Here is a 21,010-nt window from a genome sequence, read left to right as displayed (position 1 = left end):
TTTTTTTGATAATTAAACAATTGAGTTTGAGTGAATAGATGATGATCTTTGATTTCATGGAATGAGGACTGAGGATTTGTGATAACAATATTTTATTTATAAAATAATGCTGCTCTATGTACAAGATGCCTGGTCTCGAACACGGAAATCGAACGAATTCGGCCAATTGATAAAAATTCACAACAAAGCAGAACAAAAATATATTCAATCAATAAACAGTTCGTTGCGTCTGAATCTGGACGTTTTTCCTTTCCCTCCGAATTGTTCTTTTTTTTTTCTTCCTTCACAGTTGTATTTCTCATTTATACGAATGAAAAATTCATTATTTTATATTATTACGACCCACACGCAACTCGCATTTGCTTTATCTCGATTACCTCAAATTATCACTTATTTTAAAAACGAATTCGACTTGAGTAATTAATGAGAGATATACGTTTGCGTTTAAAGCTGATTCACCACGTTTTGCATGTGGTAACTACAATTTTAGCAAATTATTCATCAAATTTATGAAAAGCAGGGATATACGCAGCTGAAAAATTGGGGCAAAGTGGATTGGACAAAACTAATGGAATTGTGAAATTTCAAGTTCTGAATTTCTTTCTTTATTTTCAAGACTGTTGACTTGAGGAGAAAATGTCACAAATCTTTTTTATGAACAATTACAGTTCCGAAAAAAAAATCTTTTAGCATTTCCTCCTAAAATCGCTCACTAACGAGATAATTTGACATTTAATGAGATGCAAAAAAATTAAAAATTTCTTGTGTTCAATCGTTTTTAGGTTTAACATTTATGTTTTTGTAATTTTGGTAAGATTTAAAGGACCCCATTTTGCCCCACTTCCTCTGGATTTCCCTCCAAACAAACGAAAAAATAAAAGTTTAGAGAAACTAAAAAGCGGCGAATTTGGCACCACATATATGCTTCCACGAAAATATATATCATGTATTTCTTAATAAAAAATAAGGAGTCGATTATTATCAACTACTTCTACATCACGCCAGACACGAAGATTTTTTTTTATCACAATATCTATTGAGATCCGAAAGACTACCTAATTAATTATTCAATTTGAGATACAACATTTCGTTCTCTTACATCTCCTTTTGATTGTGAATTCATCGTCTTGATTATGACCTTCAAACTATCGCTGAGATTGAAATTACAATTGAGATTTCTGGAGTGAATGAAATGTGTAGCGAAGTGGTGAAGATGAAGGATTTCATCTAAACTAATTTGTACATTAGAAACAACCAAGTGGTTTCGTAGACAATTACATAATATTCCGAGTGAAATTTCCGAGTTCATGAAAAAATCAAAATGAATCATTTCCTGGGACTAGTGGGATGAGAACAAAATGTGAAACATATTTTTTGTAGGAAATTTTCTTGTCTGCAAAAAAATATTTGACATTCTTTCCTCAACCCAACAGATCAAGAGATAATTTTTTAAAACTCTGAATGAACTTCATGAACTGATATCATTCTTCCACTCGACAACAAAAAGTTCCAGAGATATTTATAAGATATTCTAAATGAAATTTCCAAATACATGAAAAAATTGAAAAGAGTTCGAAAATTATTTCGTAAATATTTCTGAGACTAGTAGGTTGAGAGAGAAATATGAAATATATTTGTTTCAGGAAAATTCCTTGTCTCCAAAAAAACAATTTAATATTCTTTCCTCAACCCAACAGTTCAAGAGATAATTTTTTAAAGATTCCAGATCCATAAAAAAATTGAAACGAATTAGTTGAGAGCAAAATATGAAATATATTTTTTATAGGAAAATTTCTTGTCTCCAAAAACTATTCGACTTTCTTCCCTCAGCTCAACAACTCCAGGGATATTCCTAAAAAAAACTGAATGAAATTCTAGACCAGATTACCTTCTCCCACTTGGCAACAAAAATCCTCTCCAGTATCCATTTGGTTACAAGTATTCATCGAATTCCCCTATTTCTATTTAGAGACCTCGACCAGGCGTTCGTTAACGAGACGTGTCATTAAATTTGTGTATTCACCCCTGAACTTCATTCCACACCTTTCATTTCCCCCTCAATTGGAACGTGTGACCTATGCTATAAAATATTATACAGCATGGCAGTGATTATGCACACTACTTCATTCCACTTACATTTTTCATCATCGTTACAACGACGCAACTACTGAGAATCGAAAAAATGTCATCAATTACATTAATCATTATTTAATTTCACGGTCTCATCTACTTTAAACCTCGACCAATTACACAGGTGATGTTTATTCCACTGCCATTGAAGTCTAATTCATCAAAAGTAATCCAAACTACACGTAAATTTACAAATCAATAGTTGAAATTATCAATCGTTGGTGAAAATAATTATTTCAGCAGCCAGAGTCAATTAGTACTTTAAATATTGAGTTTTTACTTTAACATTCTAAGGCATACTGAAACTCTCAGATAAACATGAGCAACAATTCAACTATTAATTCATCAATCAATTATTTAAATCCCTTTGTTCTGTTCTGCATTGAAATCTAACGAAATTGAAGATTTATCAATACTAAAGTGAAGTGGTAAAAAGTAATAAATAAATCATTCTTGTTAATTTCATGGGCAAAATGGACACTTCAGGCATTTTTTTATATTCGTAACTCAGGAATAAATTGATCAATTGAGCTCAGACTGGGCTCACTACAAGAGCACTCTTCAAGGAAAAAAAAATTCTATTTCGTCAACAATTGAATAAAGTTTAAACACTTGGAAAAAAATTCTGAAGTTTCTATTTTGTCCCCTCGTCCTTCGTCCAACGAGATATGAAAGATGTAATAATCATTTTACCCTTCACCACTCCACTCGATATTTTCCATTATCGATAATCCAATCAAAATGACATGTTCAGTGGTATTAAATCTCTTACCCCTGACAATAGTCGCCAACTCATCGATTACGTTATCCAACTCTGCATCGACACAGTAATTAGCACAATAGAAGATTAACCTTACGAAATTTCTACAGCGCAAATATATTTTTCATCCTTAATATGTATCATTTAATCTATAATATTCATCACAGTGCTACTGACACAAAAAATGTGTTCTTTTTATTTTTCACTTCTCTTCATTTTCTCCATTAAACGTGTAAATAATATAATTCTCTGTTCCACCTGTCTTCACTCATGGGAAATCACGACGAATGCATCACAATTTTTTTGGCTTTAACTTTCCACTTTTTTTTTCCAAAAATAGTTGTATTCCAAAATATCACGCCTTTTGCTACTCGTTTGTTCTCGCCTCCTTTCCATTTATGTTGAACAGAGTAAATGAAAATAATTTTACGTTAGAGAAAATTCAGGAGTTGAGGGACAAAACGTCATGAATTTTTATGTTTTTTGCCCCCAATTCGGTCTTCAACGGGAAACTATTGGGAATTATTAATTAATCTCTCAAGATTATTATGCAATTGTTGATGATGTGATGACATTTTATCACTCGACAACTGAACTAAAATCACCTTTGATCATTGGATGCCATTCTTTGGATTCCCATTACTCTATATCACGTGTTTAATTTGCCTTCTTTTCACTCGTTGAGTACTACCCATGGCAGTAACATCTCGCCTGACAATTCAATCCCACGACTTGACAACTGATTCCAACAAGAGTCCAGTTCCCCAATGCTCTTCCCTCCCTTCCAAACTCTTGCAATTGACAATGGCAATTATTGACTACAATCGATTCATCGGGGACAACTCAATCATAGCTGCTTGGTTTTTCTCATTTTTCATTGTGTTTTTTGTTGACGAAAACTCATTTCATACTTCGACGCTGAGGGGAGGACTAGATAGGCGAAACGGTTGGCAACAACCCCACGGGAATAACCACGAGGCTCAGCACCTTGGTGAAAATTTTGGATTCGTAGGACCGTGAATGTAACTTCTCAACTCCTTCGGGGGCTCTGAGCCAAAATCAGATGCTGTGTCCACGTCTGATTTACGACAGATTATCATTCTTATGTCTGTGTGAAGGTAGATGCGGCCTGATTTACCAGACATGAATCTAGAAATTTAATGGAAAATCATAATTTTTTATTGGATTAATTAATTATAGAAATTGAGTATTGTTAAAAATCTTCAACTGAAATTTTTAATGGAATTTTTATGAAATAAAAATGATAAAAATTTAATTATATTCACGGCATTGTCATCATATCATGAAATTACAGAGGAATTTCATGTTATTCAGGATTTCATTAAAAATATTGAACTAGTTGTTAATGATTTTCAGGGTAAACCTAAAAATTTTAATAATATGTTATTCAGTTATTCAGTTTTCAAACATTTGCAAATATATAAAAGACGAAGGAATCGAGCAAAATATGTGTGAAGACTATTTTTACAGAGCAGAAAGAAAGACGAAAAATTAACTCTAAAGGTGAGTTGACTACTTCCTGAACGATTTTTCTTGATTGATTTTCATCAATAACAATTTACCTGAGATGAATGAGGTAGCGTAGTGTCTTGTCCCTCAAAGTTCTCTGTCGTAAGAAAGTGTGAGATCGTGGTGGCATGTCAGACAGATCGTAGAGTACGACAAACATCTTAACAACAGTGCCCAAAGGATTCAGTAATGTCACTTGGATTGTACCACTCCTCGGTACCTGATAACCCTTCTTCCCCAGGTTAATATGAGCCTAAAAAATCCAAGGAACAATTAATACTCCACAAAGAAAGTCAGGATAAATTTCTATGGTTAAATAATAAAGACAGGTGCAAGTTAAAAAAATGTCGTGCCTGTCATTTCATAAATATCTCGACAACTAGGCGACTTTTTTCGATCGACAATAATTTTTCTACAAACAAAAATCTCTTGATAACGCTCTCTGAATCTTGTAGTTTAAGACATTTGTTAAAATAATGCATAAAAAATGATACTTGAAGACTGATTCTCATATTTTCATTAGTCTCAAAGGCTATTAGTCAAAAAACATCTCTCAGCAGGTTTTCCTCAACCCCATAATTCCACAGAAACCAAAAAAATAAAATAAAATTCCATCCAAAAAATAAGAAAATCAAACTTACAAGATATGGACTCGACACTTTATCATTATCCCCAAGCGTATAAAAGAACACTGTAACAGGAAGTTTTCGATGTTTGGGGCAGAACGACCCGCTGGCCCCGATCTCAGCAGTGAACCCGTGAACAGTGGAAACAGGCTCCAACCTTCCATTGAGTGCAGACTCCTCAAAGCTCCCCAGCAGTGCATGGCTCTGCGGTCTATTCCTAGTGGACGACGACCTCTTGGGCTGCTCGAAGCCCTCCCCAGACTGATCAATCTCCCTGTCAGTCTCCTCCAACGAAACAGCGCCAGGACTGGGTGGTGTATTCAGTTCAAAAAGTGCACTCCTCTTCGATGAAACAGTATTCAAACTGCTGTCATAATCAAAGCAGCAGCTTCCCCTCCTCAACGGAGCAGGACTCGAGGTCAGAGGTAGCCCAGTCCTGCTGTGAAAAACCATAGACGCAGCATTCTCCAAAGACCTCCTGAATCTCTCCTGCTCGATGGCAGAGGGCACCCTGCAGTCACTGGTCTCCTCCTCGCCCCTCACCTCCTGAATCTTCCTGATCTCCTCCTCCACATCGTCGTCCTCCTCCCCCTCACCAATCGTGGAAGACACAGCTGTCTCTGAGGCTTCATGGTGATTATTAAAGTCTTTAAACTTGTAATTTGTACTATTCGAATATGAACTATCCCCTGAGCAATCAGGGTCATCAACCAGTGGCTTGTAACACTCCATTTTCCCCGACAAATCAATCGTCCTCTTGCCCCTGGCATTGTCCTTGGTCTCGCCCCCCACCTGTGCAAATCTCGCCTGGCTCATGATCTCCTGAAATCCATTAGCCATTTCGATCGAGTTCTTCTTCTCCTGTACCTTCCTGAAGAGCTGCTGAATCCTCTGCAGTCGTTTGTTCAACGCCATAGGGAACTTGTCCTCCTCCAGCTGTCGTGATCTCGACGACCTGACATCAGTCGTTATCACGTGCTCCCCATCACCCTTCACCTCCTTGCTGTTCAAGACTGTTCGTGGCCTCGTGCCATTCGAAATGTCCATCAATCCCTTTCTATCCCCACTGGTCCTCAGTATCGCCCCCAATAAAACGTCAGCTTTATTAGAGACACTCTGCAGACATGGTTCAATCGTCCTCTCGACTTTGATCATGTCCCCGTTCTCCATTGATTTCCCACAAGACCGACATCCGCAATTTTCAACAGCATTCGAGGTACTCTCCACCTCCCTGTGGATGGGACACACACAGCCATCTCTCTTATCATAATAACCATCGTCAAGGGGTCTCTCTAATCTCTCACGACGACGAAGTGTCTTCACTGGTGTACGACGTCTACCTGATGGTGTTCTCGATCTCAGTACAGCAAGTACCTCGTCAAACTCACGCTGGCTGAGCTCTAAATTGCAGTTTTTAAGTTTTACCGCGTTGCAGGCTTTCACTTCGTGATCACTACGTTCTTGTGGCTGTGGGGTCAGGTCGTGGGGTTTGTCAGGCGTTGGGGAGGTGTTGAGGACTCTTCCAGGGACTCGGCTGATCCAGTCGAGGATACCACCGTCCTCCTTGGGGGCTTTGTTCACGTCCTTTGGGAAAGAGAGCTTTGACATCAGGTGGGTCAGGTCGGATGGGGGCTTCTCGGGCTTGTCCAGGCTGTAGTAGATTCGCTCGCTTGGGGCCTTTCGGGAGGACAGGGAGTAGTTGATGTGGACTGTGCAGGGGAGGGATGCCACCTCTTTTCGTAACGTCGAAGGGCCCGGATTGGGCTCGTGGAAGGAACTTCGTTCGGTGAATGGGTTTATCACGAGATTTGGCTCGGTGCTGATTGAAGAACGCTGGGGTGGGGTTTTGTGGAGCTCTTTGGGCTCGAAAGGCACGAATGACTGGGGCTTTGGGTCCTTTACTCGAAGGTGGGTGATGGCTCCTGGAAGAATAGGTGGAGAGGCTGCTTGAAATTGTTGTTTTGGGGGAGTTATTTAAAATAACTGAATACTGTTGCGCTGAGGGAAAATTTTTGCTATGTATTTACTTGAGAGATGTAGATTATTTTTAATTATTCATAAAATGTTATTGCGATTGGAACTATTTGTTTATCTATTTTGCTTGAATGCTTCATCGAAAAAATGACGAGGTTCCATTAAGAGTCTTATCTAAACTGATAATTTCAGAAATGTTCGCAGAATAGGAAGATGATTGTAAACGTTTTCTTCGAAAACGCTAGAGGCGGGGAAAAACTTTGTTAAACTTCACTTGACGTGGAATATATAAAATTTTCGCCTATTGTAAGACAATTTTCCTTGAAAATGGTACTAGACACTTAATTTTTGCTATGCCATGCTCAATTCATTTGCCTATTATAGTTATACTTGAATTATCATAACTTTTCGATTATTTTAAGGAAATCGTGGTTCTTGAATTCACAACAAATGGATTTTTAAATTAAGAGCCAAATTTTTCTCTTCAATTTCTTGTACCCATGATTTCCCCTGTTCTAAAATTAATCTACTCGTGTCTCAAGTGTTTTCAAAAATATCTCTGCACATAATTCATAACTTCTCTGCTATGAATAGTCTATCAACTGACAGTTCGACTCGTTTAACGTTGAATTAATGTTCAATCGATCCGGAACTTTTTCCCTTTCAAATGTTCTCAGTTCATGAACGCAAATATTCTCAATTTAAAAACCCAACTGGTCTCATTTTGAGGACTTTTTTTACTGAACTCTATATAATTTTCCTGTAAAATTGAGTAAAAAAATTATCAACCTCACGACAATAAATGCTCTAAACTTTCTCGAATTAGAAATCCGACTGTTCTTATTTTGAAAACATCTTCCACTTGAAATAAGTAGCTTTATCCCTGAACTCTCGCCATTTTTCTGCGAAAATAGCATATAAAAATTATTATCCTAAAGAAAACACACATTCTGAAACCTATAAACTGTCATCCTCCGTAAAATCCCTCATCATAAGTCAACTTCACCATTCCTCACATCAAGATGTCCCAATGACCAACATCCCAATAATAAAAAATTAAAAAAGTATCTCACCGAGCTCCGCCTTCCCCTCCCTCTTGGCCTCTCCCTCGCAGCCCTCAGAAGACGGTTTATATCTCTTCTCATTATTCCCCTCAGCCTCATCCAAGCTGACTTGCGTCCAAAAGTACCTCTCCAAACTCCCATTCCCCACATACGTACTCCTCTCAAATCCCCCCTCAATCCTCTCCCGCGGTCCATCACCCCCAGTCCCCGGAGTGGCGACTTCACTGACCGAAGCCAGCTGATGTCCATTGGCCTGAGTATCCGGCGGTCCACAGGGCAGTGATCTCCTGCGTTTTCTCTCCCCATTCTTGATGGATGGCGACGGTGGGCTGCCCTCCTCCTCCTCACACCTACAATGATGTTTCCCAGGTTTATTGCAGGGTGTCTGTAGCCTATCATCCACCAGCGCTGGTAGAACAAGTGTCTGCTCCCCAGAATGTGGCAGTGTTGTTTTGGTTGGTGTCAGTGCCCTCGCACACTCGTCCTCCTTGCCCTCCACTGACGGATGCAGAGGACACTTGAGCTCAGGTATGTCCTCCATTCGTGGCAGGGCCCAAACAGAAACTTTCACGGAATTTCCATCGCCAATGGATGCCAGTGGAAAAGTGTGCTCCACCGGTACCTCACGAAATTTACGAAGATTGTCAGAATTGTAGGGAACAACTCTGGTAGCCACGTACGTTGGCTTTGAACCATTGCTCCTGGACCACCAGGCTGCCACCTGACTGAAGTGAAGACGTGAACGAACTGCCTGATACAAACCTTGGGAATTCATCATCTCGGAATTTTTACTCGCCACAACGCCAATGCACCAGTACTCCAGCAGCATCTCAGTGTTTGGCCATTGATGAATTAAAGTGGACGGTATTGGTGATACTGGATTAGTGCTGGTGGCCGTTGACAATCCACACGGACAGTCATTGCACATTACAACTTCGATGCACAAGCTCGAGCCCATTGACACCCTCTCGGCAATCTCCTTCACCAGGACGAGATATCTATTGCACTGTAATTTTATTTTATGCATTGATTGGAGAATGATTGGGGGACTGATGAGGTCGTTTGTGGGATTTATCTTCAGTGATGAGGGCTTATGATCTGCGTTTTGGGGGGTGGGATGATGGGGTAGTTACCAGATAGTGCTGCTTGTCACATGTGTGCTGGTTGGGACCTGGTTGGAGGGGTGCTGCACAGTGAGGGCCCTCTCTGTAGCCACGTGGAGGACCCTGAATTCTTCCCTCACAGACTAAGACTCCTAGAGCTCGGATCACACTCAATACACAGCCACGATTTACAGACTGCGATGGGGGCGACATGCTCGGTGGCGGGGCACCTGCTATTGCTCCAAGGCAGTGCATTTCTGGAAATTTAAGGGGGCGGGGGATTACAGGGGGTAATTTTAGGGGTGTAGCTGGTTTTGGTGATATCTGGGGACGTTCGTATGAAAAGGGACCACATCTTTGTCTCAGCTATGACTCTCAGTTACATCAATGTTAAATTGTTTTATTCATCTTCTCCACCGACGTGATTTTCGATTCAAGGAATAAAATTTTTTTTCAAAAAAATTGCATTTATCCCAATTTACCACTTCGCTACAGATTTTGGGTTCAAAGAGTGCGGAATCTTATCAATTTATCAAAGTATGCATAATTCCATATCGACAAAGTGGTCCCTTTTCATGTCGACGTTCGCATCTTCTTGAATTTAGATAGAGCAAAAAGGACTTTCCATATTTTTTTCAAATTTCATAGTTCCAGAGATGTTTGATAGAATATGGCAGATGGAACTGCGGAGAATTTTGAAAGCAGTTGTGAGAAATTTAGTGATTGATATTTCAAGGCAAAATTTTTGGAAAAGGCTTTTTATAAAGAATTTCATGAGTTGAAAAAAGTTTTTTCGAAATTTGTGAATAAAAAGTGTAGAATCCATGAAATTGTAGACATTTTAGAAAGTTGAGAAGTTTAAAAAACCGATCTCGTTGTAAACAATTCAGTTATCAAAGGTTCATAATTGTCTGCCAGAATTTTTTTCTTTCAATTAAGGGTTAAAAGGCCTTTCTCAAAATCCTTTTAAGATTTGTCGATAAATCCAAACAATCAAATCAATCAATTTCCAAGGTATTTTAAAAATAGTCTCATTATTGAGAATTGGACAAATAACAACATTGAAATTATTAAAAAAAAGAAATTCACAGGTTTGCAAAAAAAATCGAAAGATATTTCCACAGAACACGTCATGCCTCTCTTCGTATCTCTGAATAAATATATTAGTTCTACAGATATTCCCCAAACGGCATTCATGACCTTTTCTGTAATAAAAAACAGATCATTTCGGACGTTTTGGATCATTTCGGAAGTTTTGTGCATAATCTTACAAATAACTCAGTGATTAAATGCATTAGAAATAAAAACCAAGAGACATTTTTCCTCGAGAATTTCAAGATCTTCAAAAATGTAACTTCACATTCGTCCCTGAATCATATTTTCCAAGATATTTGTGACATCGAGTGAATGAAATTATCGACCGTTTTAGTTTCCTACTTCACTACACAATTAATCAATCAATTACTCAACTGTTCATTGAAAAATTCATTGATTCGAAGAGTCACCTTCAAAGTTACCGAGACAACACTCGGTGAAGCGTTTCACCAACATCATTATCGTCCAATGAACGTAAAAATAATTCTATCTTCTATTCTATAAAACTTTTATGAAAAAACTACTGGTCAATGTTAACGAGATAAGCATACTCCAACGAGAGATTGCGCACGGTGGTTCGGTTGTATTTGAATAAAGAACCCTCGGCGGCATCCAGCCGCTCACAGGGTCTCTCTCCTCTCTCTGTCCGTCTCTCTCTCTCTCTCTCTCTCTCTCTCTCTCTCTCTCTCTCTCTCTCTCTGTCTCTCTCTCTCTCTNCAAAGTTACCGAGACAACACTCGGTGAAGCGTTTCACCAACATCATTATCGTCCAATGAACGTAAAAATAATTCTATCTTCTATTCTATAAAACTTTTATGAAAAAACTACTGGTCAATGTTAACGAGATAAGCATACTCCAACGAGAGATTGCGCACGGTGGTTCGGTTGTATTTGAATAAAGAACCCTCGGCGGCATCCAGCCGCTCGCAGGGTCTCTCTCCTCTCTCTGTCCGTCTCTTTCTCTCTCTCTCGCTCTCTATCCATAAAAAAAGGAAAATAAATAAACCGAACGGAAGAGAGAGGGAGAGCGGTTCAGGGGTGAGTGTACGGGTGCGTGTCATGCGCAAAGTCAATTTCCTCTGTGTGTACGATAAAATTCGGCTTCAAAAATCTTGGGAGTCTGCGCGACATTGTCTAGGTATCTAAACAAAGAGGCGACGATGGGACGGGGCGATGACGAAAACAAAGGGATAGGTCTGGGCCAAACAAATTGGGGTTTGCCAAGTGTTCTTTGAACGGTCAATTTTTACTTCAATTGTAGAAAGAACTACGACAGCAGAAATGAAGCTTTTGAATCAAGTAAATTTTCTTCTTTGAAGTTATTCTAGTTAATTCAGTAATATTTTAATTGGCAATTGCTGAACTGGTACATTTCTTTCGATAAACTGTTTTAATTGTGTGGAAATTATTCTATTCAATTTCATCAATATTTTATTTGGGCATTGCTGAACTAATATATTTATTCTGATGAAAATGTTTCAATTGTGTGGGGGAAATAATTTATTCTCTTAGACGTTCAAACAAAGTTTTTGTTTTAAACTAATAAAATTATCATTTTGATCAAATAATTATTGAATTTTCGGGTCTCTTTTTGGTCATTGGCTCTATATAATGAAATGGAACAGGAGTTATAATCATTGGATTTACAGAGAGTCAATTAATGGCCGAAAATAAAGGTTATCAGAAGAACAAATAAGTGTTACACAAATAAAAATTGAATTTGAGTTTGAATAAGAATTTTATCATGAGCTATTTGAATGAACTCATTTATTCGATTCAAATGAAATTCATTTAATTGTAATGAACCATTTTTCTCGTTGGATTTACTGTTGTTCAGAGAAAAATGGATTAAGAGAACATCGTAAACGTAAAATAATTCATAATCTAAATTGCCAATCGATGATGAATTAAATATACTAAATTTTTTATAAGGGATTACTGATTAATAAATAATCGGGAATTTGAATATTTAAATTGATGATTACTTTGATAACTAAAATTTAAGAGCAATGATACTAACGAATCAACCGCTAAATAATTTAACATTTGATACAAGGACAGAAAAATTCAATAAAAATGACCAGAAAAAAACGTAAAAAGTACGTTTCGAAACGTAATTGGCGAGCAAAGTAAAATTCAATAAAAAGCGTGAGTCGGAACTGAAATTGTACAAATCCCCACTTAAATTCTACGATTTGTTCCGTAAAAATTAAGCAGTGTCTATTCGCACTCTCCAAGGTAAATTTTACCGTGGATCCACGGTAGATTCTCACTCACATCTTGTCTGACATCTCTGCTATGAACTCTAATCAATTTTTGACATGTATTTTTGAATGCGCAAGAGATCGACGGATTTTCCTCGTCATATTTTTGCAGAGAACAATGAGCTGCGAAAGACATATAAAAATTTCAATATCTCGAAAACCACTCGTAAATCGAGAGCACATCGTCTCGTTCCCTCCTGAATTATATTTCATTCTCTCCTGAACTATATTCGGACGTTCTAATCGCAGGGGTTGGGACCCATGTAGGAGCAATAGCCAGCGTAATTGGTCAATTTAGGAATAAAAAAGGTACAGACTCCCCGGTTTGCAGCCCGAGAAATAGCCACTGCAGGGCTTCCCCGAACTCCACTACCTCGAAAACCATTCGACAGTTTATTTTCCAAGGAAATTTATGACCACTAACAATGAAAGTATCGACTGCTGATTGCAGAAGATTGCTCAAAGAAAACAGCACACTGAGGGAAAAACGAACGAGTTCGCAAACGAGTCTTCTTTCGACCAAAACAATCGCAAGTTAAAAGATAACAAAACAGAGAGTGTTCGATTTGAATTTGAAAGTGTCAAACATGCATAATCGCTTTGCTTTGAACAACAACGAAATATTTGGCTCAAGTATAGTTATCATTTACACAATTATTATTTTATTTATGAATTCATTTCTTATTTGTGATCATTTACGTCATGTTGACTATAAGACGAATATTTATCGTGAGCAAAATCCGTATGGGAGTATCGAAGAACGAAGAAGTAGTGCTGGAACTGACATTTCATTCTTGCACAGAGAATGAAACATTTTTCGTAACAACTGAATCTATTTTTGCGACGAAAATTCTTCATCTCAGGACAGTCCTCAAATGGTCAGCACTAAATTTTATTTTTTCGATAATTTTCAAGTTGCGATTTTTTCGGTTCAAACAAGATTTGTTTGAGATAGTATATTTTTGGACCGATGGTATACTGGTAGGAAGAAAATGAAATTTCATGGACAGTTGACTACCAATTTTTAAGACAGTGAAACTGAATCCGATTTAGGGAGAAAAAATCATGAAATTTCAGGTTTCAATGAAAATTCAGTAAAATTCCAGAATTTTCAATGACAAGATTTCCTGAAATTTCAGTAGAATCGCAAAACTATAAAAATTTCCGGAATTTGAAAAATAAAATTTCACCGTCAGTTGACTATCAATTTTTAACACAGTGACACTGAATACGATTTAGGGGGAAAAAAATCATGAACTGTCAGGTTTCACTGAAAATTCAGTAAAATTTCAGAATTTTATGGAACATAAAGCCGAGAACTTTTTCATTTATTTAAATTTACAATCTAGTATGAATATTCAGTGTCCAATTGCATTGAATTTTCAGTGAAATCTGAAATTTCATGATTTCTCCCCCCTAACTCGCATTCAGTGTCACTGTCCTGAAAATTCAAGAATATATGTAGTAAAATTTTCTGGTTTTCTATTCATTTTCAGGGAAAAATGGACCGGAAATTCACAATTCTGTTTGATTTTTCCACTAAATTCTGAATTTCCAATGACAAGATTTCCTGAAATTTCAGTAGAATTGCAATACTATTCAGACAAAAATTTTCAACAGTGTATGGGGTCTTCTACTCGCGTGGTGTTGGCGTCCGCGCCGAAGAGGACTGGCAAACCACCCGAGTATAAAAACCCCACACCTACAGTCCGAATATAATTCGCCTGCAGTGATTTTCACGTTTGCGAGTTGGAAAAGAATGAAATGCCAACTGCCAGACGAATAAAAGTGAGGGGCAGTGCAGAAAAAATATTGTATTTCCCCCAATGCAAAGCCAAATGAGAAAAAATATCTCCACAAAGCGAAACCTCCAGCTAAAATTACTCGATACCTCAAAGAAATCCCCCTCCCCCCAAACCGATAATAAAGAAGCGCCCACAAAGGAAAAACGATCCATCAAAAATGATTTTTCAAAACTGAGAATGCTGAAGGCCGTTTGAAATTGGCTCGCGTGTCGCGCCCACACGTGACACGTGTAGAATTTCCTCAACCCATTACTTCCCCCGAACGAAAATCCATCCAAGACCAAGTCCTCACCCTTATGAAACCGTTAAACCCGACCAAAGTTCCTATTTCTCCCGAAAAAAATAGCCAGAGGGTATCCCGAGGGCGTGCAAACGGTTCTCGCTGCTCGATCCGTTCACCTCGGGGGCTCAGACACAAAGAGAGCCAAGTTCAACGTCCCCACAGCCCACCTCGCTCCAAAGTGCTACGCAGTTCATCCACTCGTTTATGTCGTTTCGTTACAATTAAACTTCGCAGTATATCCCCCACAACGTCCCCTCTATTCATCAGAACATTCATCTAGAATTTGAAACACATCGGAGTGAATAGTGAATATCCCAGTCTATGAAGGTTCAAAGGAAGCCTAATTGGAGGCTAAACAAGGCGGATGGAAGATTTCCGTCATAATTAGCGAGACAGCAAAAATATAGAGAAGAAAACTGAAAATTTTTCTATTCAGTTCCGTAATATTTTTGGCGCAATTGAAAAATTATTACATATTAACAAACCGATGATTTCAATTTTAATTAGTAAAATAAGTAATTGGTTTGTGATTAAACCAATAAATAATTAAATAAATAATTAAATAAATAATTGGTTTATGATTAAACAATTATTTATTTAATTATTTATTCAAATAATAATTTATTTCAAATAATTGGTTTATGATTAAACAATTATTTATTTCATGAGAATAAAAACGCTAATTAAAATCAAGTTCCTGAGGAAAGGATGTGATCTGAATGAGACATCTCTCATTTTAAAACTTAAAAAAATACCTTCAAAATGAGATAAAAAATCTTTGAATTTTAATCTACCAACCTCGAGTTATTAACGGTTGAAAATTGCTCATTTTATCCACCTGTCCAGTAATTCATGAAACTTCATAAAACGGGATTTTTTATTAACAAGACTCGTTGATTTCAACTAAAGTATCTCGTTACTCCCGTAAAAAATCTTTACTCGTTATGTAAATGTTCCCCATTCACGAACTCATTAATGAAAATAACTAACAATCAACCAAATTATCATCAGAATTCATTTCATATAAAATCCCCCCCCCCGCGCGAAAATTAATTTATTGAGACCTTATTTATACTTCAGCTGAAAAAATATCTTTAGAATGGAAATAAATTTTTTAATTTCACTGCATCAATCGCAGCTTATTGGCGATTGAAAATGTTCCATTTTCCGAAAAGAAAATTTCATGAAACTTAATTTTTCAATTAACAATAGTCATTGGTTTTACTAACTAGAATCGTCTCGTTAGTCCCATACAAATTTTTTAGTTCTCCATCCATGAACTCGTTGATTCAAAGAATTAGCAATCAACTGCATTATCACCAGAATTCTTTTCCTATCGAGTCCGCCCGGAATAGTAACTTGTCGGGACGTTATTTATACGAACCGTATCACGAGCTATGTGAAAGAACTCATTAATTTGATTACAATAGAGTTTTTTTAATTCAAACAAAGCATATCTCCGGGTTAGGGGAGGCGAGATGGAAAAACATAAAATGGTCAATATTTCCTGATCAAAGGATGCGATCTGAACGAGCCAGCGCTCATTGCAAAGTCTGAAAAATACCTTCAAAATGAAAAAAAAATCTTTGAATTTAATTATATCATTCTTAAGGCATTGACGATTGATAATACCATTTGTTCTCTCCATTACTGCATAAAACTGCATAAAAATTAATTTCTTTATTGACAAGACTGGGCCGTCTCGTTACTTTTACGAAAATTCTCTACTTCTGCATGTAAATGTTTTCCATTCACGAACTTATTGATTAAAAAACCTAACACTCAACCGAATTATCACCAGGATTCATTTCATCATAAATCCCCCCGCAAATGAACTTAATAAGACATTGTTTATACTTCAGCTGAAAAATACCTTAAGAATGGAAATAAATTTTCGAATTTCATTCTACTGATCTCGAATTACTGACAATTGGACATGGTCCATTTTCCTGAAATGAAATTTCATGAGACTTGATTTTTCAATCAACAAGACTGATTGGTTTTGTCTGAAGAGTTTCGTTACTCATTACTAATTGTTTAAATCAATTCATTGATTTAAAAAATTAGCAATCAACCGTATTATCGCCAGAATTCTTTTCCTATCTAATCCCCCCAGAATGTTGACTAGTTAAGACCTTACTTATACTTCAGCTGAAAAAATACCTTTAGAATAAAAATTAATTTTCGAATTTCCCGGCTGAAAATGATCCTGAAATCTGATAATTTCCCTGAAATGAAATTTCATAAAGCTTAATTTGTCAATTAATAACACTCTTTGATTTTGCTAGAAGAGTTTCGTTACCCCCTAAAAAAATTCTTTTAGTTCTTCATGTAAGTGTTCCCCATCCATGAACTCCTTGATTAAAAAAATTATAAATCAACCGCATTATCACCAGAATTCTTTTCCTATCAAATCCCCCCAAAATATTGACTTGTTGAGACCTTACTTATGCTTCAGCTGAAAAGATACCTTTAGAATAAAAATTAATTTTCGAATTTCCCGGCTGAAAATGATCCTGAAATCTGATAATTTCCCTGAAATGAAATTTCATACAGCTTAATTTGTCAATTAATAACACTCTTTGATTTTGCTAGAAGAGTTTCGTTACCCCCTAAAAAAATTCTTTTAGTTCTTCATGTAAATGTTCCCCATCCATGAACTCCTTGATTAAAAAAATTATAAATCAACCGCATTATCACCAGAATTCTTTTCCTATCAAAGCCCCCCAAAATATTGACTTGTTGAGACCTTACTTATGCTTCAGCTGAAAAAATACCTTTAGAGTAAAAATTAATTTTCGAATTTCCCGACTAAAAATGGTCCTGAAAGCTGAAAATTTCCCTGAAATGAAATTTCATAAAGCTTAATTTGTCAATTAATAACACTCTTTGATTTTGCTAGAAGAGTTTCGTTACCCCCTCAAAAAATTCTCTCAGTTCTTCATGTAAATGTTCCCCATCCATGAACTCCTTAAAAAAATTATAAATCAACCACATTATCACCAGAATTCTTTTCCTATCAAATCCCCCCCCCCAGAATAGTAACTTGTTGAGACGTTATTTATACTAACCGTCACGAATATTTCGTACCCGATTCGCCAGGGCTTCCCTCTTTCACCTCTTATTCGTCGCTCCAGCCAATGTGTTTTTATTTATACAGTATCTCTCGCGAGTCACCTCACGTGGTTGGCCTGCAGTCACCAGCGTTCCACTTGATACCCCACTGGCCATTTAAATCCCTCACTCTCTGGCACTCAATTCCCCTCCACCCAACGCCGTGCCACTTCATTCTTTCAGCTTGCATGGGCTGTTCTCTCCTCTTCAGATTAAATAAAAAGAAACTTGTGTTTTATCCACTAGCTCTCCTCATCGCACGGCTCCTTTAAAACGTCCCTTGAACAGTTCTCCTTCGAGTTTTCGTCCCTGGGTTTCAGCTACTGCATGGATCAGACTACTATCCGTTCGAGATATATAAGTTGGTGGAAAATCCGTGTGATTATGGCGTTACAATTAATTGCGGGTTAATTTGCGTTTGATAATGGCTAAACATCAAGTAACTTCTTTCCTCCCACTCTCGGTTCTTCTTCTTGACTTCAGCATGTCTTCCACTCTCCTATCAATCACCACGGGATATCTGGGAATGAAAACAGTCACCACATTGTCGATTTCGGTTTTTAATGAACTCGATTAAATTCATTAAACTGATTATTATAATTGTCAGCCGGTTATGAATAAATTGGACTATTTTAGTTTCGACAGGAATTACCTCGGGAATTAGAGCTCAGATTCTGTTTTCTATTGATATAATCTTAGAAAGTATATTTGGTAAGGAAAATAATATGGAAGAAAAATGACTGAATCAGAAGCTACACGGAGAGAAATGTTCTGTAAAAATTACAGAACTCACAATTCGCTCACGATTACGGAATCGACTCAGAAAATTTAAGTGACGGTATCGTAATTTTTCACAGGAGATTCATTTCGCTCCGGAATTACGGAAAAGATACGTAATTTGTATTGAATATTTCTCTCCGTGTGTATAAGCGGATATTAACAGACGTGAAATTAAGAAAATAGGGATACTAAATGTTGATCACATCTAGAGCCTGAGGGATCTACAAAAATTAGGGAAATTGTGATATAATTGTTGTTGATAATAGGTAAACATCAAGTAACGTCTTTCCTCCCACTCTTTTCTTCTTCACTTCAACATGTCTTCTACCCTCGTATCAATCACCACGGGATATCTGGGAACGAAAACAGTGACCACATTTTCGATTTGAGTTTTTAATGAACTCGATTAACTTCATTAAACTGATTATTATAATTGCCAGCGTGTTATGACATCTGGACATCTATAAAGATGGAATAAATTGGACTATTTTGGTTTCGAGAGGAATTACCCAGGGAATTAGAACCCGTAGATAATATTTTCTATTGATATTTGCTGAGAAAGTATATTTTTTAAGAGATAACATGAGAGAAAAGGAAATGAAGATGATTGCAACGAAATAATTGAGTTGAATCTATGAAACCAATTATTGAGAATGATCTTCCGTTACGAAATACCTATCAGAATAGATGAATAAGTGGATCTTAGGAGATGGATTGAAGAAAACAGTGAGACTAAATTTTGAATAAACCGAGAGCCTGAGAGAGCTAGAGCAATTAGCGAAATTTTCTGAATAGCAAAAAATTAGCGAAATTGTGATTTAATTGCGTTTGAAATTAGTAAACATCAAAACTTCTTTCCTCCCACTCTCTTCTTCTTCACCTCAACATGTCTTCTACTCTCGTATCAATCACCACGGGATATCTGGGAATTAAAACAGTCACCACATTGTCGATTTGGGTTTTCAATTAACTCGATTAACGATGATTATAATTGTCAGTCTTATATGACATGGCCATTAATAAAGATGGAATAAATTCAACTATTTTGGATTCGAGGGGAACTACCGAGAAAATTAGAATTCACAGATTCTGTATTCTATTGATATAATCTCAGAAAGTATTTTCACAAGGGAAACAATATGAAAGAAAACGAATGAATCAAAATAGATGGGTAAGTGGATATTAACAGAGATGGAATGAATAAAATAGTGAGACTAAATGTTGATCACACCGAGAGCCTGAGGGAGCTAAAATAATCAGCGAAATGCTTAAATTAGCAAAATTGGGGTTTAATTGAAGGAGCTAGAATAATTAGCAAAACGTTTAAATTAGCGAAATTGTGGTTTAATTGCATTTGATACTAAGTAAACATCAAATTTCTTTCCGCCACCTCTCGACTCTTCTTATTGACTTCACCATATCTTCCACTCTCTTATCAATCACCACGGGATATCTGAGACGAAAACAGTCACAACATTATCCATTTTGTTTTTCAATAAACTAAATTAACTCCATTAAACAGATTAATATAAATGTCAGCCTGTTACGACATCTGGGCATCAATGGAGCTGCAGAATAGCGTGAGGGGAGATGAATTCGAATCTTACTCTAATATTTAACCTGAATCTCCTGAATATTATGTAATGACTACAATATTTCCTTTGAGAGTTGAAGAAAAGCTGACTAATAAAAGACTTCACCAAAACGACTTTGTTAATTTCACAAAATAAATTATTCAGTATAATGTTCAGTTAATATGGGGCTGAGGAATACCGCCCAGACGACCCGAATTTGACTCTCACTCATTCTGTAAATTAACATGAGTCGTCGAGAAGTATTATATTAATTACATAATAATAATGAATAATTATGAAGCTGAAACTAGCAGAATATTCGTCAGCGGAAAATTCAATTTAGGGGATATTTAAGTGTAGGAGAATCAAATAATCATATGTACAAATGTTTTTCAAGTGTGAAAGAGTTTGTACATTACTTAAAAACACGGGGAAAAAAATTCCAGAATTTTTCTGGAGAAATTCAGGCAAAAATTACCGTGTCGTCTGGTAAAGTGGGTTCAAGTGTCTAGCACCAGAAAAATTCCGGTGCTGCATAGTAAAAATTCCGGTACCGCACAATAAAAGCTTGATCCCTGACTGTTTTCTATTACATGATAAATTACACTCAATAGTTAAAAATGAGTAAACATTGTCATTAAGCATATCATCCTATTAATTTCATTTTAACCTCTCCTCCATATCCTCTCTCCCACCACCCTTTGACAGGCCAATGTATCTCTACAGCGTTACACACCTCATGAAGAGAAAATAGTATAGAACGTTGGCGTCTAGGAGTCTCCCCTGGTTCAAAACCATCTTTAGAGGTCCTAGCACGCCATTTCTCGACCCGCTCTTTCGTTTGAGCTCAAAAAAACATTCATATCTTGTCTGACATCTTTGCTACAAACTCGGGTCTTCAACTCGGG

General features: G+C 36.9%; 1 protein-coding gene across 2 annotated transcripts in view; it reads right to left on the bottom strand.

Moving 5' to 3' along the window:
* Positions 1-75: 75 nt before the first annotated feature.
* Positions 76-21,010, bottom strand: part of LOC107048652 — a 36,041-nt gene continuing 15,106 nt past the window's right edge. The window contains exons 2-7 of one of the 2 annotated variants that reach the window (XM_015271945.1): positions 17,706-18,268; positions 9,218-9,444; positions 8,094-9,090; positions 5,062-6,968; positions 4,474-4,673; positions 76-4,039 (exon numbers count right to left, since the gene is read on the bottom strand). In XM_015271945.1, the coding sequence (XP_015127431.1) occupies positions 3,871-4,039; positions 4,474-4,673; positions 5,062-6,968; positions 8,094-9,090; positions 9,218-9,442 (3,498 nt within the window). In that variant the 5' untranslated portion in view covers positions 9,443-9,444; positions 17,706-18,268 and the 3' untranslated portion in view covers positions 76-3,870. The remainder of the gene's footprint in view (positions 4,040-4,473; positions 4,674-5,061; positions 6,969-8,093; positions 9,091-9,217; positions 9,445-17,705; positions 18,269-21,010) is intronic. The other variant, XM_015271946.1, reaches the window with a different exon arrangement.

Source organism: Diachasma alloeum, unplaced genomic scaffold (genome assembly GCF_001412515.2).
Source record: "Diachasma alloeum isolate Michigan unplaced genomic scaffold, Dall2.0 Dall_scaffold_00195, whole genome shotgun sequence".
Taxonomy (NCBI): Eukaryota; Metazoa; Arthropoda; class Insecta; order Hymenoptera; family Braconidae; genus Diachasma; species Diachasma alloeum.
This window is presented reverse-complemented; position numbering and strand designations above follow the sequence as displayed.